General features: G+C 41.4%; 7 protein-coding genes across 8 annotated transcripts; 1 reads left to right on the top strand and 6 right to left on the bottom strand.

The window, feature by feature from the left end:
• The first annotated feature begins 43 nt into the window (after positions 1–43).
• On the top strand, positions 44–3,235 carry LOC106431806 (leucine-rich repeat receptor-like protein kinase PXC2). The gene is made up of 2 exons (XM_048746686.1): positions 44–1,446; positions 1,523–3,235. Exons 1-2 carry the CDS (start codon positions 44–46, stop codon positions 2,970–2,972), a joined length of 2,853 nt encoding a protein of 950 aa, XP_048602643.1. The 3' UTR covers positions 2,973–3,235.
• A 2,422-nt stretch (positions 3,236–5,657) lies between these two features.
• Positions 5,658–6,453, bottom strand: LOC111211388 (RING-H2 finger protein ATL74). Its single transcript, XM_022712443.2, has one exon. The coding sequence runs from the start codon at positions 6,259–6,261 to the stop codon at positions 5,803–5,805; it is 459 nt and encodes a 152-aa protein (XP_022568164.1). The 5' UTR covers positions 6,262–6,453; the 3' UTR covers positions 5,658–5,802.
• A 194-nt stretch (positions 6,454–6,647) lies between these two features.
• On the bottom strand, positions 6,648–10,007 carry LOC125581367. Its single transcript, XM_048746684.1, has one exon. It carries the CDS (start codon positions 10,005–10,007, stop codon positions 9,183–9,185), a length of 825 nt encoding a protein of 274 aa, XP_048602641.1. The 3' UTR covers positions 6,648–9,182.
• A 4,060-nt stretch (positions 10,008–14,067) lies between these two features.
• LOC125581720 (serine/arginine repetitive matrix protein 1-like) lies at positions 14,068–15,984 on the bottom strand. The gene has a single exon (XM_048747645.1). It carries the CDS (start codon positions 15,982–15,984, stop codon positions 14,068–14,070), a length of 1,917 nt encoding a protein of 638 aa, XP_048603602.1.
• A 481-nt stretch (positions 15,985–16,465) lies between these two features.
• LOC125581368 (RING-H2 finger protein ATL74) lies at positions 16,466–17,261 on the bottom strand. Its single transcript, XM_048746685.1, has one exon. It carries the CDS (start codon positions 17,067–17,069, stop codon positions 16,611–16,613), a length of 459 nt encoding a protein of 152 aa, XP_048602642.1. The 5' UTR covers positions 17,070–17,261; the 3' UTR covers positions 16,466–16,610.
• A 194-nt stretch (positions 17,262–17,455) lies between these two features.
• LOC111210794 lies at positions 17,456–22,150 on the bottom strand. Its single transcript, XM_022711405.2, has one exon. The coding sequence runs from the start codon at positions 20,696–20,698 to the stop codon at positions 19,991–19,993; it is 708 nt and encodes a 235-aa protein (XP_022567126.2). The 5' UTR covers positions 20,699–22,150; the 3' UTR covers positions 17,456–19,990.
• A 438-nt stretch (positions 22,151–22,588) lies between these two features.
• Positions 22,589–24,382, bottom strand: LOC111203662 (serine/threonine-protein kinase STY13). Of its 2 annotated transcripts, none has more exons than XM_022697602.2 (4): positions 24,022–24,382; positions 23,478–23,931; positions 23,254–23,412; positions 22,589–23,164 (listed from the first exon to the last, which is right to left on the bottom strand). In XM_022697602.2, the coding sequence occupies exons 1-4, from the start codon at positions 24,138–24,140 to the stop codon at positions 22,889–22,891; spliced, it is 1,008 nt and encodes a 335-aa protein (XP_022553323.1). In that variant the 5' UTR covers positions 24,141–24,382; the 3' UTR covers positions 22,589–22,888. The 2 variants fall into 2 exon arrangements, with proteins under 2 accessions (XP_022553323.1, XP_022553328.1); XM_022697607.2 differs by having other exon boundaries at positions 22,589–23,161.
• Between the last annotated feature and the right edge of the window lie 1,999 nt (positions 24,383–26,381).

Raw genomic sequence — 26,381 nt, 5'->3', positions numbered from 1 at the left:
TTGTTGTTATTAAAAAGATCAATCCTTTATTTGGGCAGAGGAAATGTGGTTGCAGGACGCCCTTGTTTCACTCAGCTTCTTCCTGGCCGTGGCCGCTTCAGTTACAAGTGCAGAAGACCCCACCTTCAACGACGACGTTTTGGGGCTCATAGTTTTCAAGGCTGGCCTGGACGACCCCTTCTCCAAGCTCGCCTCTTGGAACTCGGAAGACTACGATCCCTGCAGCTGGGTCGGGTGCGTCTGCGACCCTGCCACCAATCAGGTCACGGAGCTCCGCCTTGACGGGTTTTCTCTCTCAGGGCACATCGGACGTGGCCTCCTCCGTCTCCAGTCCCTCCACACCTTAGTCCTCTCCAACAACAACCTCACCGGAGCCCTAAACTCGGAGCTCACTCACCGTGGGACCCTCCAGCTCCTCGATTTCAGCGGCAATAACCTGTCGGGTCGGATCCCAGACGGGTTCTTCGAGCAATGCGGGTCGTTGAGGTCAGTGTCACTGGGTAGAAACAGGCTGACGGGTCCTCTGCCGGTGTCCCTGAGCTACTGCTCTACCCTCACCCATCTTAATCTCTCCAGCAATCAACTTTCTGGGAGGTTGCCCCGAGAGCTCTCGTTCCTCAAGAGCTTAAAGTCCCTCGATTTATCTCACAATTTCCTCCAGGGCGACCTCCCCTCCGACCTCGGCGCTCTCTATGATCTCCGCCACCTCGACTTGTCCACGAACTGGTTCTCTGGTCACCTTCCTTCCGACATTGGAGCTTGTTCTTCCTTGAGATGGCTTGATCTTAGTCATAATTACTTTTCCGGGAACCTTCCGGTTTCAATGAAAAGCCTCGCGTCTTGCAGCTTGGTCCGACTGCGTGGAAACTCTCTCGTCGGAGAAATCCCTGATTGGATCGGTGAAATGGGCAGCGTGGAGACTCTGGATCTCTCTGCCAACAACTTCTCCGGGAATGCGCCCTTTTCTCTGGGAAACCTCCTCTCTCTCAAGGAACTCAACCTTTCCTCAAACTTTCTCGCTGGGGAGATCCCACACAGTATCATCTCCAACTGCTCCGACTTACTCTCCTTTGACGCCAGCAAGAATTCATTCACCGGCTGGATGCTCTTCTCCGGGAACCTCTCCAGCCTTGGCTTTCTTCAAGGTCTTCGCCTTCTAGATCTTTCCTCCAATGCTTTTTCCGGTGAGATACCTTCTAACATTTTGATCCTTACAAGTTTGGTGCACCTTAATCTCTCCACCAACTCTCTCTTCGGTTCCATACCCACCTCCATTGGAGGACTCAAACTCGTTGAGATTCTTGATCTGAGTAGTAACCTTCTCAATGGAACACTTCCTTCTGAGATCGGTGGAGCCATCTCCCTTAAACAACTCAACCTTCAGAGAAACCACCTCACCGGCCACATCCCGCCTCTCATCTCAAACTGCTCTGCTTTGAACACAATGTAAGTACATAAGCATCTGGTTTTCACTTATTTGTCATTTTTCTCAAGCGAACCGTGTGTGTGTGTGTTTGTGCAGAGATCTGTCGGAGAATAAGCTATCCGGTGGGATTCCGGGGAGCATTGGCAGTCTCAGCAACCTACAGTACATAGACTTGTCGAGGAACAATCTCTCTGGAAGTTTACCCAAACAAGTAGAGAAACTTACCCACCTGGTCACCTTCAACATCTCTCACAACCGCATCACTGGTGAGCTCCCAGCTGGAGGTTTCTTCAACACCATCCCTCTCTCTGCCGTCACCGGAAACCCATCCCTATGCGGCTCCGTCGTTAACCGCTCATGTCTCTCTGTCCACCCTAAACCCATCGTCCTCAATCCCAACTCCTCCAATCCAGCCAGTGGTCCACCTCTCAGCGGTCAGATCCGGAAGAGCGTTCTTAGCATATCCGCGCTCATTGCCATTGGTGCTGCTGCCTTCATTGCCATTGGGGTTGTGGCCGTTACTCTGCTCAATGTGCACGCCCGATCTAGCATGTCCCGCCACGATGCAGGAGCTGCTCTCGCCATGTCAGTTGGCGAAACCTTCAGCTGCTCCCCGAGTAAAGATCAAGAATTCGGGAAGCTGGTGATGTTCTCAGGGGAAGCGGATGTGTTTGACACAAGAGGCGCAAATGCATTGCTCAACAAGGACTGCGAGCTGGGCCGTGGTGGGTTCGGAGTGGTCTACAAGACGAGTCTCCAGGATGGGCGTCCTGTGGCAGTCAAGAAACTGACAGTCTCGGGTCTGATAAAGTCGCAGGAGGAGTTCGAGAGAGAGATGAGAAAACTCGGCAAGCTGAGGCACAGGAATGTGGTTGAGATCAAAGGCTACTACTGGACGCAGTCGCTGCAGCTTCTGATCCATGAGTTTGTCTCTGGGGGAAGCTTATACAGACATCTCCACGGGGACGAGTGCGTTTGCCTCACTTGGCGTCAACGCTTCAGCATCATTCTGGGGATAGCGAGAGGTCTGGCTTATCTGCACGGGAGCAACATCACTCACTACAACCTGAAAGCAACGAACGTGCTCATAGACGCAGCCACTGGGGAGGCTAAAGTCTCTGACTTTGGGCTGGCCAGGCTTTTGGCCTCCGCGCTGGACAGGTGTGTCTTGAGCGGAAAGGTACAGAGCGCCTTGGGGTACACGGCCCCGGAGTTTGCATGCCGGACGGTAAAGATAACAGAGAAGTGCGATGTGTACGGGTTTGGGATCTTGGTGCTGGAGGTGGTGACGGGGAAGAGGCCGGTGGAGTATGCGGAGGACGACGTGATGGTGCTGTGTGAGACGGTGAGAGAGGGGTTAGAGGAAGGGAGAGTGGAGGAATGCGTTGACGCTAGGCTGAGAGGAGATTTTCCGGCAGAGGAGGCAATACCAGTGATAAAACTAGGGTTGGTATGTGGGTCCCAAGTGCCCTCGAATAGGCCTGAGATGGAGGAAGTGGTGAAGATATTAGAGCTCATACAGTGTCCCTCTCAAGAGTTTGAGTGACGACGACAAGATGGAACAAGTTCTTTATTTCTTCTTCAGTTATCATCATATATAAAAAAAAGTTCCATCTTCATCTTTTATAAAAAGAAAGGTTTTGTTTTCTTATGAGCTTATCATGCCAGCTGAGCTCAGTTCGAGGAGTCTCTCACACTCATTGTAACCAAAATGTTGAAGGTTGTTATTGTTTCATAAAGTAGATCAAAATGTTCGAGGTTTCTCTGTTTGTTATGCCCTATCTATATCATTCCCACATTTTATTTGAATCTTTTAACATACATTAACATATTCAGAAGATGAATAATACATTTGAAAATCTTGGTTTTGAAGAGACATAAAGTCAGTCAGTAAAACAAAACGATAAAGCAAAAATAAAAGGGAAATAGAGAAGTCTACCACCACCATTGTGAAGTCAGACTCCCCAAGGGTCCAAGCATAAGCTTTTTTCTGTAGTGCAATGCTTTCATTATTGTAGAGTTATGGAGTGCCCCCACACACTTACTCATTTCTGTTCACTATTATTTACTCCCAGTAAGCTTTACATTCAAAATGTATACTTTTGTCAGCTAATTTACAGACACTCATAATTACTATTATTATTCAGTGCTCACATTCACACATGCTGGTCCAGAGAACGTATGTATCTCTAACTAATACAGCATTATTAAATATGATAGGCGTAGGCGATTTGGATTTGAGACACAAACACCCTTTTAGCATTTCTCATTTTTGTGTGCAAATTTTATGTCTTCGCTTTACTGGTATATATTTTATATACCTCACCCTACTTTTCCTTTGTAATTTACATTACAACTTTTATAGTTCCACTTTTTTGGCTTCCACTCTCAAAAGCGGGAAGCACGTTCGTCTTCGGTTTTGTACTACTTTTGATATTTTTACAAGTAAATAAAATCGATGTTACTGGACTTTAGACCAACATTTGGGTTGTGTTGGGCTCATACCTCTCAGAGATGCAAATAATGTTTTGCAAATTGCAATTGCAATTGCCAGTAATTTGGTTGAGCATTGCGCACATGCAAAACAAAGTGAGGAATCTCATGCCATCGCTCATCGCTCCCTCCCACCCGTCTAGCGCAGGTAATTTTTTTTTTTGTGCAGCAAGCCCAAACGGCTTTAATCATATTTATATGTAGTTCCCTCATTTCCATTACAATTTTGTGTTCACTCAACTAAGCACACTCTAACCAAGACTACTCTCATGCATCACATTTCTTAATCCTTACCATAGGAGATGATGTCTAACATCTGGCTCGTGTACGTGCCTGTTTCTCGTGTCCACCATTATGTAACGCCCATGATCATCTGCAGTTAATGTCTTAATGAGTCCCATGTTGGTTCTCTTAACCTGGGAGCCCAACTCTATGCAACCACCGTTACCTTTTGTGGAAACTGACAAATCATCATGTTCATGTGCTCTGGTTTAATTTATGAGTTTTGGAAACTAATCACTATGTTTATATGTTCTGGTTCCACTTTGTTAAATTCGAGTTTATTATGTTTCCAACTTAAAACCAATTGGTAATACGTAGATTACCCTAACGTTTATATCTTATTTAAGGTTTCTTTAATTCTAGATGTTAGATACTTTATCCTTAATACTCCATTTTAAAATAATGGATCTTATCAGTCAGAATAGAATTTTAAGAAATTTACATCCGGTCGAGAGGGTTTAATACGAGAGGGTTAATTACGACAATTATACCGATTAGAAAAATATATTATTTTGGGATTTAAAATGTTTATGATGGGCTATGATACCATGTTAAATTATGTATTTCTCTTATGAAAATTTTACTACAAAATAAAGGATATAGACATAAGACAAATAACAAAACTGATTACATATATTCTCAACCACCTAAAATATTTTTATTAACTGACAAAAACTACAGTAGTTAAAATTTTACAAATTACAAAATATGCATATATGAAACTAGTTAAGAAAATATATTATTCTTGAAAATAAAAGAGATGCATATATCAAATTTAAGAGAAAATGTTCAATAAGAAAAGAAAATACCAAAGAATTCAAGAAACAAATTTATATCAGAAAATATTTTATTTTACTTACTATCATAGTTAAGATAAACAAACATTGAAAAAATAATACACATGAAAATTCAGTGGTAAGATAAGTCTATAGTCTATGATAATTATAATAAAATATAAATAGTAAAATTAATGTTATTTTAAAATGAAATGAATAAAACATTTTTAAATACTTATTGAAATTTAACTATTTTATTTTTTTCATTTATTCAACTGTAATATAAGATAAAATTAATTATTTCAACATGCGTTACCATATACCACTACCATATAGCAGAAATTAGGATGCTAGACAATATTTCTGCACCTACTTAAGTAAGAGCCGTACATTTACTACGGCACTTGTCTCCAGTGTGGCCGGCTTTGTTCGACCTGTATCGATTACCACCCGGTCCACCCCTGAGCCCTCTTTGCAGGTTAGTTTCTGGGACCAAACTCTCGGACCAAATGATTATGTTGGACCATTATTTAGTGCTGTTTTACCTCTAAAAACCAAACATAGTGGTGTTTTTATTATGGGCCTGTTAATTTTCCATGTAATTATACCCGAATAATTCGGTCTCATATTTTCTTTCGGGCTTTACGTACTTAAAAAAAAATCACTCCCCATGAACCATATTGTATGCAAAGACTGATTACTTACTTAAAAAAAAAGTCTACAACTGTAATAGACTATCACAACTGCTAGAGCTACCAGGAGCCCATAATCTGACAAATAACTAAATCAACTTACGACTAATCACTCTGAGCAGCTTGCTATAGTTTAGGTTGATCCTGCCACGTGTAACTCGATGAGCGAGTGCCGACAATTGGGACAGGAAGAGTGAGAGACAAGCCACGTGTCGATACAGGACATGTGGAAGCTGTGATTACACGGCGGAAGAACTCGGACCTTCTCACCGTCCGCGAACTCCCCCAGACAGATGGCGCACTCCGTCGTAGCTATCTCCACCCCGCTCGACCCGTACGCGGCCACGGGAAACCTCTTCAGTTCTCGCTTCTTCAATCCGGGCCTGTCTGCCGCCACCGTCGATGCCGCTGAGGATAGCCCGAAGCCGCATCGCATCGCACACCGGAGTATCGAATTGAGCCCAAGCGCAAGTATCAAAGCGCAGAGCAGAGCAGAGAGTATGATCACCATGTTTGCGTCGAAGTTCATGTCCCTCAGGTACCCATCTCCTCCTCCACCGCCAACGTGGGATTCAAGTAGCAGCCGGTGCATTCTCGGGTACGATCGACTAGGAGGCTCCCTCTCAGCTTCGTTAGGTTTTGTGTGTAGAGAGATACGTGTTAATGAGGATACTAGTCAAGTCTAACTGCGTAGTCTCTCTCTCGGTTTGTGGTTATCTGTTTAGACAGAGTGGGGACCATTATCCTTTTTTTTTATTTCAGATTTTGGGTTATGTGGCTGAACAATTTGTAGGGCAGTAATTGCTAAAAAGGAGATAAAATAGAGACACTTTGCCGGATATTTTGTCTCTAATAAAACCGATGTAATGAATATATATATATATATATATATATTATACACATGTTAAAATGCATATATAACTCTGTTGGGTCCTTCAAATCAGGATTGTACATGTGATTACATAACAAACAAACTGAAGAATAGTGAGTAATAAAATTTTAAGGAAAGGAGGTGGTGAGTAATACAGGCACAAAGCACTGAGAAGCAATAAACAGTATTTATGGATGAAATCATCAGAAATGGCTACAAACTATTTGGTGATTCATAACAACGCCCACTACACACGTCATTTCAAGCATGACTTTTATATTTTGTTTTTAAGTGAATTAGGATTTCTTGCTCCCTCGTTCTTTTTTTGCTACTCTTTGAAAAATTGGAGAGTTTGGTGTCTTCGTGAGATACTATTACTTATGACTATATAGTAATACTTATAAGTGTGATCATGATTCATTTAGTGAAAGATAACATCATCATTTGCCATTATCTTTTTCGGTCTTATAAATCACTTTTAAATGGGAAAGTAAGATCTTTAAGCAGAATCTAAAAAAATGACATAACTAGAACGATCTTAGAGGAGCCTGAATCGTTTTTTTTTTATTTACTTCTTTTTCTCGTTTTAATGTTAAAATAATATTATTCCGGAGTCGGCAGCACATAGATTTGTTATGGCATTGCGTTGGTTTTGGTTGTTAGAAGCATGCCTACCCATCAAGTCTCATCAAGCTCTTATTTCAGGACGGAGTCTCTGTTTCAACTCAACCATGCTTAGCCATCAAATCTCATCAAACTCTTATCTCAGGTTGCCAAAGTCATGGGTATCCGTTCTTCATTTCCGGTTTTAACAAATTCTTGTCTACCCGTCAGTGGCGTATGCGGCCAACAACCAACATACCATACATCATTCCCATTGATTCATGAACTAGTTTATACTGGAATGTTATTTTCAAATCAAGACAATTAAAGCTTTTTGCTATGGGGATATTTGTCGGTGTTAGTGCCGATCTTGCTTGTTTAATAGGCTATATTGCAGGACTTCACAGGCCCGACTATACCTAGTCCAGTAGAAGGTTCGCTGGTGCAGGACTTCATCGCCTCTCCTCTGATCGCAGAAGCTTTGGCCCTGTTGACAGCTCTTGGATCGGCGAACGATCTCTGCATCACAAAATTTGAAGTCTTTTCAGACTGTGCAACGCTCATCGGAGTAATTAATGGCAGGATCCAGAGCAAAGAGTTGATCGGAATCGTGAGTGATATACGATCAATCTCGTCTGGATTCACCTCTCTATCTTTCTCCTATTTCCCTAGATCAAAGAACTCTCTTTCAGATTTTCTTGCAAAAGCTGTGCTTCGTGCTTCTGTATCAAATCTTTTAGTGGGCTAACGATTTTGGGTCATGGCCCAATTTTATGAATGCATTTTAGTGACAAAAAAAAAGGCTATATTGCAAGCAATTTACACGTAGGGTGCAACTCAATTACAAATTTTTGGAATGAAATTGTTTGGAATGGCTTATTCTTCCATATTCTAAATTTTTTTTACCATTTGAATGGAACAAAAAACAAATCTCATTCCAATGATTCCTTGTAAAATGTCAGAAAAAAAAATGGAATGTAGTTATAAAATATTCATGGTTAAAAAAGTTTATGAATAAGTGGAATGAAATTCAATTTTTTTATTCTATAACTTCCCTTATTTCATTCATCTACGTTCCACTTTTTTTTTTAATTTCATTCATTCATGATATTCTTTAAATTAATAACCAGTTAAGCTGTACTAAGATCCAATCCCGTTTTTATTTTCTCTCACGTTTTTTTTCTCACTTTGTCTCTCTCTTTTTACTCTGCTTGTGTTTTGCTTAGGACTTGAGAGTAGCAAAAAAGGTTTATATATAGCTGGAGAGAAGAGGTTGTTGCCGGTTGTTGAGGGGTAACTGAATGCAATTTACACCTACTAAGATCCAATCCCAAGTCACGAGATGCCTTTCGTTTTACTCTCAAATTCACCCTAGAAAAACTTGTTTAAATAGATATAAATGCTTCCAGACCATTCTCACATTCTGTTAGAGGAACCGTATTTTTTAATCAACACTACATACTTTTTTTTATTATAACTCTAAATCCCATCCGAACAGAAATGTTTTCGTACTTACATCACAGTATTTATCTGAATTTACCACAATTTGCATGCTCAAAGTATTTTAGCCTTTACGTTGCAATCTTTTAAGCTCTACATACTAACAACCTACAACACTAAGTATGGTCTTGGAGGGGTAGAGTAAATAATCAATAATTTAATGAGCTTTTAGTTGTAGTTTTTGAAAAAAAGTCGGTTTTTTCTGCATATTTTCTAATAAGTGATATTAACTGTTCAACATCAAATATTTAAAGGATTGGATTGCTCTCCCAAATATTCTAGTCTTTAGTTATCATTAACTACTCAAATAATCTACACACACAAAAATAAAACGTTTGTTAAATTTCGAAATTTAGAAATTAAAGAAAAAAAAGAGAAAAGAAACACTTTTACGTATCAGTTAGTAGAGAAGATTGGCGAGATTAAAGTCTGTATATATAAATATAAGCTTTAACATTACGAGTAAAAACACAATATGAAAGGATGCTGAATTAAGAAACAAGTACTAAAGTTTAACCAAGAATAAGAATAAAAGTAAACTACAGCTTCAGAGACAAGTCAATCTCAGTATCCTTGCAAGTATCACTGTCCGATTGATCTTCTTTGTCACCTTGGTCCTCCTTATTCATATGAATGCTGCCTTCTAAGTTTGAAATCAAATTTATGGAAAAATCGTCTGTGTTTGGGCACGAAAGTTGAGACAGGAGAGGGACATGGGAATTAATGTTAAGCCCTCTGTACCCTAATCGACATCTGAAGATGTTTAAGGGATAGGCCTTATATTTACCAATGTTGGGATTGCAACGAACCCCAAGGTCATACTGTGAGCTGTTGCTGTTGGAAACACCACTTGGTGGGTACTGGCTGTAGAAGGAGTGCCCAGGATAGTTGATTTCGATCTCCTTACGCCTTTTGGCCAATGATCGCTCTTGCTTGTGAGCGTTCTGATGTCCTCCTAATGCTTGAGAAGTAGAGAACTCTTTCTTGCAGAAGGTGCAAGCAAACACCCTCGCTTTAGCCTCGTTCTTTGTCCCTTCTGCCTCATCTAAAACTCCAAAACCAGAGTTTCTTATATTGTCGTTGTTGAACAAAAAGCGAAACTCTACCCTCGGAGTCTCGGTCGCTTGCCCATCCGCAATCTTCTCTTTCATTTTCCCTTTGGTATCGGTTAAAAAACCCATTTCATGCGAAGATGACGAGATACTGCTGGAGGAACATGATGTCGGCGTAGTGAGGTTGAGTTCCATGGTCAAAGGAACAAAACGTAATGTTTTTAGGATCTGTATTTGTACGTGAACAATGAGATTAGAGAGGAACACGAGTTGCTTCTTTTTTTTTTTTTTTTTTTTTTTTTTGTAACACATAATTCATTAATCTTAAATCAGTTAGTTGGGGCCATAAGTGTTCCCTCAACTACAATTGTTTCAGCTGCTAATAAAGCAGTCTTTGCTAGCATATCAGCCTGACCATTTCTCTCCCGAGAAATCCAGACAAAGGAGACAAACTCGAAAATAGACGCAAAAGATATAATATCAGCAAGAATTCCATAGAGCTCAGGTATGCAGCTTCCAGAGTTTAAAGCATCTATTAGCTGGGACGAGTCCGCCTCGAAACAAACCACCTTCAGCTCTTCTCTAGTTCCTGCTTTGACAGCTTCAAGCAGTGCTAAAGCTTCCGCCATTGGAGCTGAAGTCACTTGAGAGGTACTACATTTGAACGTCCTAATACCTGAAGGGGAGTGGATAACCCAGCCTAAACCCGCCGCTGTGCCTCGAGGGTTCCAGGCTGCATCGGATCTGATGGTCACCGCACCAGGTGGGAGGTGGGCTTCTGGCATCTTTCTTTGGAGGTGAGAAGGCTTCTGCTCCTTTCGCTGCTGGGAGTCCCATTCTTTTGCTAAAGATATCGCTGTTGATAGGGTGTCCTCTGGCGATCCCGAATGGCCTTCAAAGACAAATTTGTTGCGCGCTTTCCACAAGTGCCAGAGGATCCACGGAGCAAGTGTATCAGAGACTACCCCCGAGGGGGGGAGACAAGTTTTGGAGCAGATAGCCGCCCAATTTGCTGCCAAATCTACCATTCCGCTGCTCTCCACCTCGGCCTTGAAAGGCGCAAGACTCCACACCTTTTGGGCATATGGACAGTGAAAGAACAGATGAATTATAGATTCGGAGCCTCCACAGCGCTTACATCGCGGGTCTAGCGGCACATGACGCTCAACTAGTCGTTCGCCCACAGGAAGAGCACCTTTTAGCAGCTTCCAAGAGAAGAGCTTAACTTTTGGAGCTACATCGAGTCTCCAGATGCTCTTATTCCAGTTGATAGGATCTTCTCCTGCAAGTGCATTTCCAGCCTCAAGAAAGTCTACTGCAGAGAAATACCCTGACTTGACGGAGTACTCTCCTATCTTCGTTCCCAGCCAAATAAGTTTATCCGGAGCCCCGGTTTGGCTTGTCCTTATCCTCTGTATCTTTTCCTCATACCCAGGGAGGTAGAGTTGAATTTTTTGCAGGTCCCAGTCACACGATTCAGCCTGCAACAGGTCTGAAACCTTGAGCTCCAAGAGAGATTCACATACTGGTCCCATTGGTCTTTCTTTGTGACAGGGGTTTAGCCATGGGTCTCTCCAAACCGAGATAGACTGGCCATTGCCTACTAGCCATCCCATGTTCTTAATCAACAGGTCCCTCCCCTTCAAAATACTTCGCCATCCATGCGACATAGCTGAGGATTCAGAAGCGAGAAGGATGTTATTTTGAGGGCAATATTTTCCGAAAAGCACTCTACCAAGCAGGCAGTTGGGATTTTGTAGCAAGCGCCAGCCCACTTTTGCTAGTAATGCAACATTATAGCTTTGAAAATCCCGGAAGCCCAAACCTCCTGCTGCTTTCGGTTTAGCCATCGAGTCCCACGAAATCCATGCCATCTTCCGGGTGCTTTCATTGTTATCCCACCAGTATCTCGTCACTGCAGATTGCAGACGATTGCAGAGCGAGACTGGCAGTTCAAAGTACGACATGGAGTAGGAAGGAACTGCTGTTTAGACACTTTGGATCATGACCAATTTCCCTGCTGAAGATAAGTACTTATTGGACCAGCTGCGAGCCTTTTGCTTGACCCGATCGACGATCGAGGCAAACACATCTTTCTTTCTTCGGCCAAACTGTTCGGGTAAGCCCAAATATTTCCCGGTCCCTCCTTCCTTAGTGATTTGGAGTTCGCCTTTGATTAGGGTCTTGAGTGCCGCTGGGGTTTTCCGCGCAAAGGTAATGGCTGATTTATCCTTATTGATCGACTGCCCCGAAGCTGCTTCATATTGATGTAAAATGCTCTTGAGAGCTGTACAGTTTCCACTACTTGCTTCTAGGAAGAACATAGTGTCGTCTGCAAAAAGAAGGTGGTTTATCCGGGGACTAGCCCTCGCCACCTGCAATCCCTTGAGAGAGCCATCTTCTTGCGCTCTGTTACATAGTCCCGAGAGGACCTCGCTACACATGATAAAGATGTAGGGAGAAAGAGGGTCTCCTTGACGGATACCTCTACTCGGTACTACCTTCCCTCTAGGCAAGCCGTTAATGAGGAAGGAGTATGTAACTGAGGAGATACACTGCATTACACAGTTAACGAGGTTTTGGTGGAATCCCAACCGAAGCATCACGAGCGAAATAAATTCCCATTCTAACCTGTCATAGGCCTTGCTCATGTCAGTCTTGACGGCCATGGCACATCTCTGTTCCGCTTTCGACGTCTTGAGATAGTGGAGAACCTCATGTGTAATTAAGACGTTGTCGCCAATAGCACGTCCCGGGACAAAAGCCGACTGATTCTCCGAGATGAGTGAGTCCATCAATGGCTGAAGTCTCCGGGTAAGTATTTTCGAATAGATCTTGTAATACACATTGCACAATGCAATAGGCCGGTAATCTGAGACTTTTTGCGGGTTTGTGATCTTTGGGATGAGGCGGATGTGAGTGTCGTTGATGCTCTCGGGGAGTTCTCCCCCAGCGAAAAAACCTTGCACTTCTCTAACGATGTCCGGTCCTACATCATCCCAATGTGTGTGGAAAAATCCAGCTGAGAAACCATCCGGGCCCGGGGCTTTTTCGGCATTGATTGAAAATGCTGCCTCACGAATCTCCTCAGCAGTTGGAATGGCAATGAGCCTGGAATTTGCATCGTCTGTGACTATCCTCTGCAGTGCCCGGCTTACTGTGTCTGTCCTCTCTCCCGGAGAAGAGGCAAATAGACTCTCGAAGTAAGTCCCTATCGTCTCTACAATTTCTTCCTCAGTGTGAACCATTTGTCCATCTTCCTTTTCTAGTACCGAGAATGAGTTTGCTCTTTTCCGGTTTTTTGTAGTGGCATGAAAGAAACCCGTATTGCGATCTCCGAGTTTGAGCCACAGCAGTCTACTGCGTTGCTTCCAAAAAGCTTCTTCCGCTAGGTAGGCCGCATTTAGCTTAGACGATATATCCTGGATCAAGACAGTGTCGTTGACCGGACTAGCCAGTGCTGCCTTCAGTTCCCGTTTCTTTTGTTCAATCACCTCTTGGCTGTTCCTCTGCTGAGCCCGGCTCCAAGCAGATATAGCACTCCGTGCCGACGATAGCTTTTCTAAGACTGATAGGTTTCCGGAATCCTGCCAAGCCTCAGATATGACTTTCTTGGCTTCCTCATCTTTGCATAGCCGGCGATCATATCTAAACAGTCCCCTCCGTCTTCTTGCTCCATTGTCAAAGAAGGTTATTAGCGGTTTATGATCTGAAGTCAAATCCGCCTCTAGATATTGGCATCTGGCCCTGGAGAAACGTTCGGCCCAAAGAGAATTAGCGATAGTTCTGTCTAATCTGCACCTGACCAGGTGATCTCCTCTCTTTCCTCGCCAAGATAGTGGATCGCCCGAATGCTGCAGATCGAACAGGTCTCCCTCCGAAAAGAAAGTACGGAGATCAGTAAAGGACCCTTCTGGTCGCTCCGTCCCTCCTTCCTTTTCGTCGTTACTCAAAATGTCGTTGAGATCACCTGTAACCAGCCAAGCCTCTTCTCGGATAATCGACTTTGTTACAAGTTGATCCCACAGCAAATTCCTCTGGCTTCTATCCGTGCTAGCATGTACAAATGAAGCATAAAAATTCTTTCCTTCAAACTCGACATGTGTGTCAATTACATTTGCACTGGATTCTAATATTTGAATGTTTATTCCCTGTTTCCAGAGCAGAACGAGCCCCCCAGCACCGTGCCCGGTTGGTGCAACGAGGTGGTAATTGTCATATCGCAAGTGCTCCAGCTTTTTGAGCACCACGCTGTCGGGATTTTTTGATTCCATTAGGAAGATGATATCCGGATTAAACTTTTTTGATACCTCTCCCAATCTACGAACTGTCCGGGGATTCCCCAACCCCTGACAGTTCCAGCTCGTAATTGTTAAGGAGCGAGGTGGGATGGAGCCCGAAAATCCATCCTACGTCTGGCCGACGGTGGTATCAAGTTAACTATCGGGATGTTATCAGTAGACGAAGGAGTGTCCTGCTGCGAGGCTCTAGTGTGGCTTGCTCGAGCCGCTTTCCTTGGTCTCTCTGATTCTCCAGTAACTCTCCTCCGGGAGGTGGTGGGCTTAGGAGTGACCTTCCTTTTGCGCAAACCCGATCCCGGTGCCAGAGCAGGGCTAGCAATCTTTTTGCCGCCTGGTGGCCTACCAGGTTTCCTTTTTTGCTTCCGAGGTGCCTCCAGCGTCGGAGGGAGATCAATGATGCTTGTTCCCTCGAGAGTTGGTCCAAGCCTAGCTGCCATTGGCAGCTTCTCAGTGTGACCTCCTTCAGTTTGGATATTTGTAACTACTTGTTCCTCCTGAGCTTGATCTATTGGACCTAGCCGTGCTGTGGCAGGTAAGCGTTCATTGGAACTTGGTTCCTGAGAAGTTCTAGCTGTAGTTCCTTCATTCTCCCGAGCCATAGAGGCTTTAACCATCTGCATCGCAGATTCTTCAACTTGGCCTCGCTCCTCTGCTTGCCTTAATCTTTCCTTACGAGCTGCACTCTCCATCGGGTCTGCACAACTTGCATATTGTGTCATATAATTCCTTATTTCTCCCATTGCAGCATCCACTGCTTCTTTGGGTAGGTTTTCATTTTCCTTTCGGAGGGGAATCCCCCTATCTAACTGATGAGGCCCGTTTCTTGGTGAAGCTAGCGTAGATTGTCTTGGGGTTATGTACGTAGCTGGAGAGAGTCGCTCCTCAACTCTAGCCCGGTGCTCTTCATTATATCTAGACTTGTGGGAGTGGTCTGATTGGGAATCCCCAATAACTGTATCTAATTGTTTACGAGTCTCTGTTCTGTTGAGGAGACTTCGCAGGTCTTCCTTCCGAGCTGTGGAATCCCTTACAAAGCTATCTTTTGGTCTCCAGGATCTTTTCTGATACTCACCTCCCTCACGGGGAGGGTCACGGGATCTGTATCTGGTAGACATGGCTCCATGTGTTGGGTTGTGAGTGGAGTATCGGGTTGAGCTTCTACTCTGAAGGGACCGACTATAGTCCAGTCTACGAGGGGCATGTTCCCACCTTTTATCAGTGGAGGGATTTGGCTCACGAATTCCACTCCTAGGCACCAAGTGTTGAGCTTCCTTGTTCTTTGGCTCATCGGTTTGATTCGCAAGTAGAGCTCTCTTTAGTGCCTTAGCTTCCAGACAATCTCGGAGCTCATGGTCCAATCTTCCACATTGCGAGCAGTGTCTCTCCAGTCTCTCATAGACTAGGACTGCAGCAACTTCATCACCATTTGGATACTCTAGGATGGATTTTTTGATGAGGGGAAGTCTCCCATTGACATGGACTCGCATGCGGATGGAGGTAGAAGTGATCTCTGCAGTTTCGAACGTTCCAATGTCTTTTCCAAGGCTGCGGATGGTTTCTTCTGTCCATAGGTGGATCGGAACTCCGTGGATTTTGATCCAGAACGGAATCATTGATGGAAACTCCGGTGAGCAGGTTGGTTCCCACCTTTGTAGGATAATCATCCACCTAGCAAAGTGGTATGGTTGCTTTTCTAGGACCGTAAGAAGATCCGACTCGAGTTCAAATTGGAATTGGAACATTCCCAAGCCAAGGTCAGAACCCGTCGGGGGAATATCCGCTTTCCAGTGCTCTGTAAAAAACGGGAGAAGCGACCACACCTTCTGGACAGAAGGGTTTGTGACTCTACCAATAATGGTTAGAGAATGCTTCTGCTTCAGCGCAGTGATGTCAGGTTCCATAACTCTGACTCTAGCTTTTCGAGGGGCAGGGAGGTGCTCTAGCGCTACGGCTTTCCCCTTTTCAGAGGATGAGAGGCGTCTCTGCATCAGGAAGCTTTAGGTACAACTCCGATGATTGTGAGGTTGTCAGCGAGTATCTCAAAGGGAGCAGAGGTAATCGTCAGCGAGTATATAAGATAAAATTAATTATTTCAACATGCGTTACCATATACCACTACCATATAGCAGAAATTAGGATGCTAGACAATATTTCTGCACCTACTTAAGTAAGAGCCGTACATTTACTACGGCACTTGTCTCCAGTGTGGCCGGCTTTGTTCGACCTGTATCGATTACCACCCGGTCCACCCCTGAGCCCTCTTTGCAGGTTAGTTTCTGGGACCAAACTCTCGGACCAAATGATTATGTTGGACCATTATTTAGTGCTGTTTTACCTCTAAAAACCAAACATAGTGGTGTTTTTATTATGGGCCTGTTAATTTTCCATGTAATTATACCCGAATAATTCGGTCTCATATTTTCTTTCGGGCTTTACGTACTTAAAAAAAATCACTCCCCATGAACCATATTGTATGCAAAGACTGATTACTTACTTAAAAAAAAAGTCTACAACTGTAATAGACTATCACAACTGCTAGAGCTACCAGGAGCCCATAATCTGACAAATAACTAAATCAACTTACGACTAATCACTCTGAGCAGCTTGCTATAGTTTAGGTTGATCCTGCCACGTGTAACTCGATGAGCGAGTGCCGACAATTGGGACAGGAAGAGTGAGAGACAAGCCACGTGTCGATACAGGACATGTGGAAGCTGTGATTACACGGCGGAAGAACTCGGACCTTCTCACCGTCCGCGAACTCCCCCAGACAGATGGCGCACTCCGTCGTAGCTATCTCCACCCCGCTCGACCCGTACGCGGCCACGGGAAACCTCTTCAGTTCTCGCTTCTTCAATCCGGGCCTGTCTGCCGCCACCGTCGATGCCGCTGAGGATAGCCCGAAGCCGCATCGCATCGCACACCGGAGTATCGAATTGAGCCCAAGCGCAAGTATCAAAGCGCAGAGCAGAGCAGAGAGTATGATCACCATGTTTGCGTCGAAGTTCATGTCCCTCAGGTACCCATCTCCTCCTCCACCGCCAACGTGGGATTCAAGTAGCAGCCGGTGCATTCTCGGGTACGATCGACTAGGAGGCTCCCTCTCAGCTTCGTTAGGTTTTGTGTGTAGAGAGATACGTGTTAATGAGGATACTAGTCAAGTCTAACTGCGTAGTCTCTCTCTCGGTTTGTGGTTATCTGTTTAGACAGAGTGGGGACCATTATCCTTTTTTTTTATTTCAGATTTTGGGTTATGTGGCTGAACAATTTGTAGGGCAGTAATTGCTAAAAAGGAGATAAAATAGAGACACTTTGCCGGATATTTTGTCTCTAATAAAACCGATGTAATGAATATATATATATATATATATATATTATACACATGTTAAAATGCATATATAACTCTGTTGGGTCCTTCAAATCAGGATTGTACATGTGATTACATAACAAACAAACTGAAGAATAGTGAGTAATAAAATTTTAAGGAAAGGAGGTGGTGAGTAATACAGGCACAAAGCACTGAGAAGCAATAAACAGTATTTATGGATGAAATCATCAGAAATGGCTACAAACTATTTGGTGATTCATAACAACGCCCACTACACACGTCATTTCAAGCATGACTTTTATATTTTGTTTTTAAGTGAATTAGGATTTCTTGCTCCCTCGTTCTTTTTTTGCTACTCTTTGAAAAATTGGAGAGTTTGGTGTCTTCGTGAGATACTATTACTTATGACTATATAGTAATACTTATAAGTGTGATCATGATTCATTTAGTGAAAGATAACATCATCATTTGCCATTATCTTTTTCGGTCTTATAAATCACTTTTAAATGGGAAAGTAAGATCTTTAAGCAGAATCTAAAAAAATGACATAACTAGAACGATCTTAGAGGAGCCTGAATCGTTTTTTTTTTATTTACTTCTTTTTCTCGTTTTAATGTTAAAATAATATTATTCCGGAGTCGGCAGCACATAGATTTGTTATGGCATTGCGTTGGTTTTGGTTGTTAGAAGCATGCCTACCCATCAAGTCTCATCAAGCTCTTATTTCAGGACGGAGTCTCTGTTTCAACTCAACCATGCTTAGCCATCAAATCTCATCAAACTCTTATCTCAGGTTGCCAAAGTCATGGGTATCCGTTCTTCATTTCCGGTTTTAACAAATTCTTGTCTACCCGTCAGTGGCGTATGCGGCCAACAACCAACATACCATACATCATTCCCATTGATTCATGAACTAGTTTATACTGGAATGTTATTTTCAAATCAAGACAATTAAAGCTTTTTGCTATGGGGATATTTGTCGGTGTTAGTGCCGATCTTGCTTGTTTAATAGGCTATATTGCAGGACTTCACAGGCCCGACTATACCTAGTCCAGTAGAAGGTTCGCTGGTGCAGGACTTCATCGCCTCTCCTCTGATCGCAGAAGCTTTGGCCCTGTTGACAGCTCTTGGATCGGCGAACGATCTCTGCATCACAAAATTTGAAGTCTTTTCAGACTGTGCAACGCTCATCGGAGTAATTAATGGCAGGATCCAGAGCAAAGAGTTGATCGGAATCGTGAGTGATATACGATCAATCTCGTCTGGATTCACCTCTCTATCTTTCTCCTATTTCCCTAGATCAAAGAACTCTCTTTCAGATTTTCTTGCAAAAGCTGTGCTTCGTGCTTCTGTATCAAATCTTTTAGTGGGCTAACGATTTTGGGTCATGGCCCAATTTTATGAATGCATTTTAGTGACAAAAAAAAAGGCTATATTGCAAGCAATTTACACGTAGGGTGCAACTCAATTACAAATTTTTGGAATGAAATTGTTTGGAATGGCTTATTCTTCCATATTCTAAATTTTTTTTACCATTTGAATGGAACAAAAAACAAATCTCATTCCAATGATTCCTTGTAAAATGTCAGAAAAAAAAATGGAATGTAGTTATAAAATATTCATGGTTAAAAAAGTTTATGAATAAGTGGAATGAAATTCAATTTTTTTATTCTATAACTTCCCTTATTTCATTCATCTACGTTCCACTTTTTTTTTTAATTTCATTCATTCATGATATTCTTTAAATTAATAACCAGTTAAGCTGTACTAAGATCCAATCCCGTTTTTATTTTCTCTCACGTTTTTTTTCTCACTTTGTCTCTCTCTTTTTACTCTGCTTGTGTTTTGCTTAGGACTTGAGAGTAGCAAAAAAGGTTTATATATAGCTGGAGAGAAGAGGTTGTTGCCGGTTGTTGAGGGGTAACTGAATGCAATTTACACCTACTAAGATCCAATCCCAAGTCACGAGATGCCTTTCGTTTTACTCTCAAATTCACCCTAGAAAAACTTGTTTAAATAGATATAAATGCTTCCAGACCATTCTCACATTCTGTTAGAGGAACCGTATTTTTTAATCAACACTACATACTTTTTTTTATTATAACTCTAAATCCCATCCGAACAGAAATGTTTTCGTACTTACATCACAGTATTTATCTGAATTTACCACAATTTGCATGCTCAAAGTATTTTAGCCTTTACGTTGCAATCTTTTAAGCTCTACATACTAACAACCTACAACACTAAGTATGGTCTTGGAGGGGTAGAGTAAATAATCAATAATTTAATGAGCTTTTAGTTGTAGTTTTTGAAAAAAAGTCGGTTTTTTCTGCATATTTTCTAATAAGTGATATTAACTGTTCAACATCAAATATTTAAAGGATTGGATTGCTCTCCCAAATATTCTAGTCTTTAGTTATCATTAACTACTCAAATAATCTACACACACAAAAATAAAACGTTTGTTAAATTTCGAAATTTAGAAATTAAAGAAAAAAAAGAGAAAAGAAACACTTTTACGTATCAGTTAGTAGAGAAGATTGGCGAGATTAAAGTCTGTATATATAAATATAAGCTTTAACATTACGAGTAAAAACACAATATGAAAGGATGCTGAATTAAGAAACAAGTACTAAAGTTTAACCAAGAATAAGAATAAAAGTAAACTACAGCTTCAGAGACAAGTCAATCTCAGTATCCTTGCAAGTATCACTGTCCGATTGATCTTCTTTGTCACCTTGGTCCTCCTTATTCATATGAATGCTGCCTTCTAAGTTTGAAATCAAATTTATGGAAAAATCGTCTGTGTTTGGGCACGAAAGTTGAGACAGGAGAGGGACATGGGAATTAATGTTAAGCCCTCTGTACCCTAATCGACATCTGAAGATGTTTAAGGGATAGGCCTTATATTTACCAATGTTGGGATTGCAACGAACCCCAAGGTCATACTGTGAGCTGTTGCTGTTGGAAACACCACTTGGTGGGTACTGGCTGTAGAAGGAGTGCCCAGGATAGTTGATTTCGATCTCCTTACGCCTTTTGGCCAATGATCGCTCTTGCTTGTGAGCGTTCTGATGTCCTCCTAATGCTTGAGAAGTAGAGAACTCTTTCTTGCAGAAGGTGCAAGCAAACACCCTCGCTTTAGCCTCGTTCTTTGTCCCTTCTGCCTCATCTAAAACTCCAAAACCAGAGTTTCTTATATTGTCGTTGTTGAACAAAAAGCGAAACTCTACCCTCGGAGTCTCGGTCGCTTGCCCATCCGCAATCTTCTCTTTCATTTTCCCTTTGGTATCGGTTAAAAAACCCATTTCATGCGAAGATGACGAGATACTGCTGGAGGAACATGATGTCGGCGTAGTGAGGTTGAGTTCCATGGTCAAAGGAACAAAACGTAATGTTTTTAGGATCTGTATTTGTACGTGAACAATGAGATTAGAGAGGAACACGAGTTGCTTCTATTTATTGATCATTGGGGCTAATCATTAATGTCTAAAAATCTTCATATTTATGGTAGAGAATCCCAAGTTTAGCAAGTACTAACATTCAAATAAACGGCTTAGTTAGACTAGTTTTTTTTTTTCCTTTTGCATTTGATTCTTTAAATATATTTACTCAAAATTTATACCTAATCACTTTTCTTCTTTGCCATTTTAATCCCCTACAACTCTTTGTTTCCGTTTCTCTGTACTTTCAAATTATCAATTAATATCTTTATTTGGTAATATTTTCTTAACTTTTGTCCGTTTCTGTTTACACTTTCTTTAATTAAATATATTAGAATGATGTACATGTATCTTTATTAGGAAAAATAACTCCACCGCCGAGGTGTTTGTGAATCTGTAGTAAACCAAGATTAAGCAAGTTGCATTTAGTGATCTTTTTGTTTTCAATTTAAAAACAGAAACTCCAGTTTTATTTTTGTATTCAAAGATCCGTTACATTTATTTTTCTCCAGCTAACTAAGTTGATTTTTTTATTGAAATGGAAAATATGATTTGATTCCAAAACACAATCAAATCATTTAAACCCATTTATTATAATATAGTCTATTTTTAGTTTAAATTTTAGTCTTTTCCAATATTATATATATATACATATATATATATATATATATATATATATATCTGTGTGTGTGTGACATGTGTGGAAATACTGTTAAATATTTAAAAAGTAAACTAAAAAGAAGCAAACATAATATAATCTTACAACAGAAAGAACTAAAGTAAAGAATAAATGCTTAAACTTGTAGCGTTCAACTTACTAATAGTTGAAGATATATTGAATAAACGGTCTCTAATAGTATTTCATTTTCCACTTATTGACTCAGTTTGATTTTTTTTTATTTTAATGGTACTTTTTTTCTTATTTTAAAATGAAAAATACTGCTTCAAATTTGAATATATTAAAAAAATTGAAAATATATTGTTCACATCTTTGTTTTTTGAAAATAAATTTCTTAAATTATAAATTAGTTTTAAAATTTTATTTATTCTTATCTTTTTTCTAAAATAAATTATATATGTTACTATTACCTAATTAATATCAAAGTTCGATTATTATTTTCATCTAATTAGATGTTTATATCAAAAATCATGAAAATATTCATTTCTATAAGAATATAGCTCAACTAAGAAAATCAAAGATAAATAAATTTACTTTTTGCTTCAAAGTATTTTGTTAATCACTTATAGAAAACATATATATACAATGATTTTTTTATAAAGTATGATGTTTTTGTTTGTTTATGTATGTTATTACATAGTTTATAATATGATTATTTTTAATTTATATTAAATAGTAATTGTGTTGAATTATTGTTAAAATAAAATAATTGAGTAACATTAGGAATTGAGAAAAGTGTTGTTAATAAAATAATTGTCAAATGTTGCTTTTTTTTAAGGCTTTATTTTTGTATTTTGAAGAAAATATTTTTTTTTTAAAGTAGAAATGAAACCGACAATTGGAAATGCTCTAATAAGTGACCGAGAAGAAAACATTTTTGCGTTAATGTATGCACTATATAATAAACTTTGATAATAAATATATATGCATTCAAGAGTTGTAAGTATATGTATCGAAACAGTTTATCAAGTTTAACTAGGATAGTATTGTGTAAACTATAAAGGTTATTAATATATTTCTAGTAATAGTTTTTTTTATTGGGATATTAAAGGAACAACACCCTTGTCAATGATTTTGAGAAAGATCTATCAAAACTAGAGATGTGAGGAAATAAGTAAATTGTGCAAACGGTTTCCCTAAACTTTTCGAAAAATTAAAATTATATATTGCATATATTACATAACACTTTTTTTCTTTGAGTATTAGAAAGATAAGTAAAACAATTAGAAGATGTGAGTCCAATTAATTAGTTTGGCATGTGAGGCTACTTAATAACTTGGCAAAGAAGAAGGAGAATAAAGATAGGGTTAAGTGAAGGGAAATGGCTAACTTACTACTTACTCTATAGACTTAAGTCTAACGTTCTACTTATCTGCTGCTAATGTTTTATTATTCATCCCCAAAAGCAGTGGCAAACTCCTTCCTAACATCTTCTTCTTATTCTAAGAGTCTCTGTTCCTCTTAGCAGCAAAAAGCTGGCGAATGAATGCAAACTTCCCTTTTGCGCGGCTGGAGAACTCGGTGATAGCTCTGATTTTGTTGCCCTCGCCCTCAGGCAGAGGAGGAGGAGGTGGAGGAGAGAGGGTAAGGATGAACTCGTTGAGCAATCGGATAATCTGGCTGAAGCTGGGCCTCATGTTTGGGTCCTCCACCCAACAGGATTGCACAATGAAGGCGAGACTCGGAGATATTCCATCTGGCATTCCAGGCCTCTCCTGCTGCAATGTTTCAAAAAAACAAACATGAGGTTGGATTTTGAAAGAGAATATATATCAGTTATTATTAGGATACAAAAGAGAAGAAGGACCTTGAAAGCTGCAGCATAGGCGGCTTGGAGGTTGGACATGCCCTCGAATGGCATGCGATTAGTAAGAAGCTCCCATAGGACGATTCCGAAGCTGTAGACATCGACCTTGTTGTTGTAGTGCTTCTTCTCTCCTTGACGCAGCGTCACCGTACTGTAGAGCTATTATACGAAGACATAAACATAATCATTTCTTAGATAAGGCATATAAATGTGACAAGACAAACCTCAGGAGCCATCCAACGGTAAGTGCCAGTCTCAGCGGTCATCATCTCAGTGACAGTTTCTTCCCGAGCAAGGCCAAAATCAGCAAGCTTGAGGGATTTGTGATCCTCCGTGAGCAATAGGTTGTCAGGTTTGAGGTCACGGTGAATGATGCCATTGGCGTGTAAGCAGTCCAAGGCGCGGGCAATGTCAAGGGCAAAGGACAAAGCGACAGGGAGATCAAGGAGGTGAGGGCGGATGCTGGTGAGATATTTGCGGAGTGACATCCCTGGGAGCAACTCTGTTACGATTACCATTAAAGGATCTTTGCACGCTCCGATAAACTTAACGAGATTGTGGTGTTTGACTCGGGACATCATATTGACTTCACGGATGAAACGGCTATGGAGGGAAGACTTGTCATCAGGATTCCTCCCACGGTGGAGAACTTTGATTGCAACAATCAGGGAACCATACCTGGAGCAGAGCAGGAGAGGAAGAGGAGAGGAAGATGAGAGAAAGTATCAAACAAAAACCAAAAAAAGAAAAGAAAAAGGAAACACAGACCTTCCTTGATAGACTTTTCCGTGAGCGCCTTCGCCAATCTTGGAGCCGATGAACAACAACTTTGGATCCACTAGCAAACTCTCCTCTATCCTCAATCCCTTATCTTCCCCACCACTCATTTTCTCTCTCTCTCTCTTTATCTCTCTACCATTAACCCTAATTCCATGTACGGAGACTCCCCCTTCCACTCAGTCTAATTTTCTCCGGCGACGGCGACGAATGTTTTTTCTTTATCTATCTTGTCTTTCTTACACAAAGTAAAGAGAAGACAAGACGCTAATCTATTATTTTTAATCCAAAAAAAAAGACAAGAAAATGGTGGGAGTTAATTGTTTTTGTAAACAAGAGATATGGTGAAAAGATCTTATTATACTTCTCTGTCACTTACGTGACTTATATACACTTTACATGATAAGCTTGAATCACAACAGAGAATCTTCTCATATCTAACTATCCTTATCTTTACAACCGAACTTATCCAATATACATTTACGTACGTCGGTCTAGAACTATCTAGACCCTTCCTTAACACTCCCCCTCAAGTTGGAGCGTGCAAATCGCACACTCCAAACTTGGACAACAAGTAACGAAATGGTGAAGCTCCCAAAGCCTTTGTCAAAATATCTGCGAGCTGCTCGTTCGTCCTAACATGAACGGTAGAGATGAGCTTGGCTTTAACCGCATCCCTCACACTGTGACAGTCTTTCTCTATGTGCTTCGTCCGTTCATGGAACACTGGATTTGCTGCGATGTAGATGGCAGCTTTACTATCACAGAACAACTCCATCTGTGTCTCATGCTTAACTCCAAGATCCTCCAGAAGTCGCTTCATCCACTTCAGCTCCTTCAGCGCGTCTGACATAGCCCGATACTCTGCTTCTGCAGACGAGTGCGACACTGTGTCCTGCTTCTTAGTTTTCCAGGCGACAGGTGAGTTCCCAAGTAACACCATATATGCTGACAATGATCTTCTCGTGAGTGGACATGAATTGTAATCAGAGTCGCAGTATGCTCGTATCCTCAAGTCACTATCAGATCGTAACATGATACCCTGTCCTGGACTCCCCTTCAAGTACCGTAGAACTCTCATCACTGCCTCCCAGTGTGCCTCTCTCGGCTCGTGCATTACCTGAGACAGTACATGGACGGCATAGGACAAATCCGGCCTTGTTATGGTCAAATACACCAGACGTCCCACTACCCTCCTGAACTTTATTGGATTAACACACAATGGACTCTTATCCGCCAGTAGCTGATGATTCACCTCCATTGGTGTTGTTGCTGGTTTACTTCCGAGCATCCCAGTCTCATCTACAATGTCTAGTGCGTACTTACGCTGCGATAGGAACATTCCCTCTGGACTTCTCGCGATCTCTATTCCAAGAAAATACTTGGCTTTACCCAGATCTTTCATGTGGAAGCAGTCACTCAAATACTTTTTGAACCTTACCATCATATCAAGATCATCTCCAGTGACGATCAAGTCATCGACATATATTAGAACTCTCACACTCTTATCTCCCTTGATATAAGTAAACAACGAGTAGTCCTCATATGACTGCACAAACCCAAATCCTGTAAGGGCTTTTGTTAGCTTCTCAAACCAACACCTGGGAGCTTGTTTCAAACCATACAAAGATTTACGCAGCTTGCACACTTTGTTTGGATTATCTGATTGAAACCCTGGGGGTAGTCTCATGTACACTTCTTCTTCCAAATCTCCATGTAGAAATGCATTATGAACGTCCATCTGGTGCACTTCCCAATTCTTTGCCACAGCGACTTGCAAGAGAGTTCGAACCGTGTCCATCTTGGCCACCGGTGCGAATGTTTCCTCATAATCTTCACCTTCTACTTGATGGTTTCCACAGCAGACAAGCCTAGCTTTGAATCTCTCTATAGTCCCATCCGCATTATACTTAATGGTAAACACCCACTTGCTACCAATAGCTTTCTTCCCTGGTGGCAAATCAACTACATCCCAAGTTCTACTAAGCTCAAGTGCATCAACTTCAACCTTCACTGCCTTTCTCCACTTTCGATCCTTGAAAGCTTCCTTATAATTCTTCGGTATTACCCCTGCACTTACTGCTGCAAGGAAAGCTTGGTGGGCAAATGAGAACTGAGCATCACGCACATAGTCGGTAATGGGATAAGGTGTTTTACCTGGACACGTTGTTGATGACTCTGCTGGAGGCTCGGTGCGAGCAATGGTGTTATGTTTATCAAGAGAACTCTGCGCGTTGTAGAGAACGTAATCGCGTAGCTTCACCGGTGGCTGTGTGCTTCTGTGTCCACGTCCTAAAGCTTCCTTGTGCACCACGGCTTCACTTATTTCTTCTTCACCAGTACATGGTTCT

Source organism: Brassica napus, chromosome C2 (assembly GCF_020379485.1).
Source record: "Brassica napus cultivar Da-Ae chromosome C2, Da-Ae, whole genome shotgun sequence".
Taxonomy (NCBI): Eukaryota; Viridiplantae; Streptophyta; class Magnoliopsida; order Brassicales; family Brassicaceae; genus Brassica; species Brassica napus.
Note: the sequence above shows the minus strand (reverse complement) of the source record. Positions and strands in the feature narration are given on the sequence as shown.

Coding starts and splice junctions, on each gene's coding strand:
- LOC125581720 (XM_048747645.1), bottom strand. CDS start 15,984: ATGCAGAGACGCCTCTCATCCTCTGAAAAGGGGAAAGCCGTAGCGCTA.
- LOC125581367 (XM_048746684.1), bottom strand. CDS start 10,007: ATGTGTTACAAAAAAAAAAAAAAAAAAAAAAAAAAGAAGCAACTCGTG.
- LOC111203662 (XM_022697602.2), bottom strand. CDS start 24,140: ATGAGTGGTGGGGAAGATAAGGGATTGAGGATAGAGGAGAGTTTGCTA. Junction 23,932..24,021: donor GGAAAAGTCTATCAAGGAAG/GTCTGTGTTTCC, acceptor GCTCTGCTCCAG/GTATGGTTCCCTGATTGTTG. Junction 23,413..23,477: donor ACCGTTGGATGGCTCCTGAG/GTTTGTCTTGTC, acceptor TTCGTATAATAG/CTCTACAGTACGGTGACGCT.
- LOC111210794 (XM_022711405.2), bottom strand. CDS start 20,698: ATGGAACTCAACCTCACTACGCCGACATCATGTTCCTCCAGCAGTATC.
- LOC106431806 (XM_048746686.1), top strand. CDS start 44: ATGTGGTTGCAGGACGCCCTTGTTTCACTCAGCTTCTTCCTGGCCGTG. Junction 1,447..1,522: donor TGCTCTGCTTTGAACACAAT/GTAAGTACATAA, acceptor GTGTTTGTGCAG/AGATCTGTCGGAGAATAAGC.
- LOC125581368 (XM_048746685.1), bottom strand. CDS start 17,069: ATGCACCGGCTGCTACTTGAATCCCACGTTGGCGGTGGAGGAGGAGAT.
- LOC111211388 (XM_022712443.2), bottom strand. CDS start 6,261: ATGCACCGGCTGCTACTTGAATCCCACGTTGGCGGTGGAGGAGGAGAT.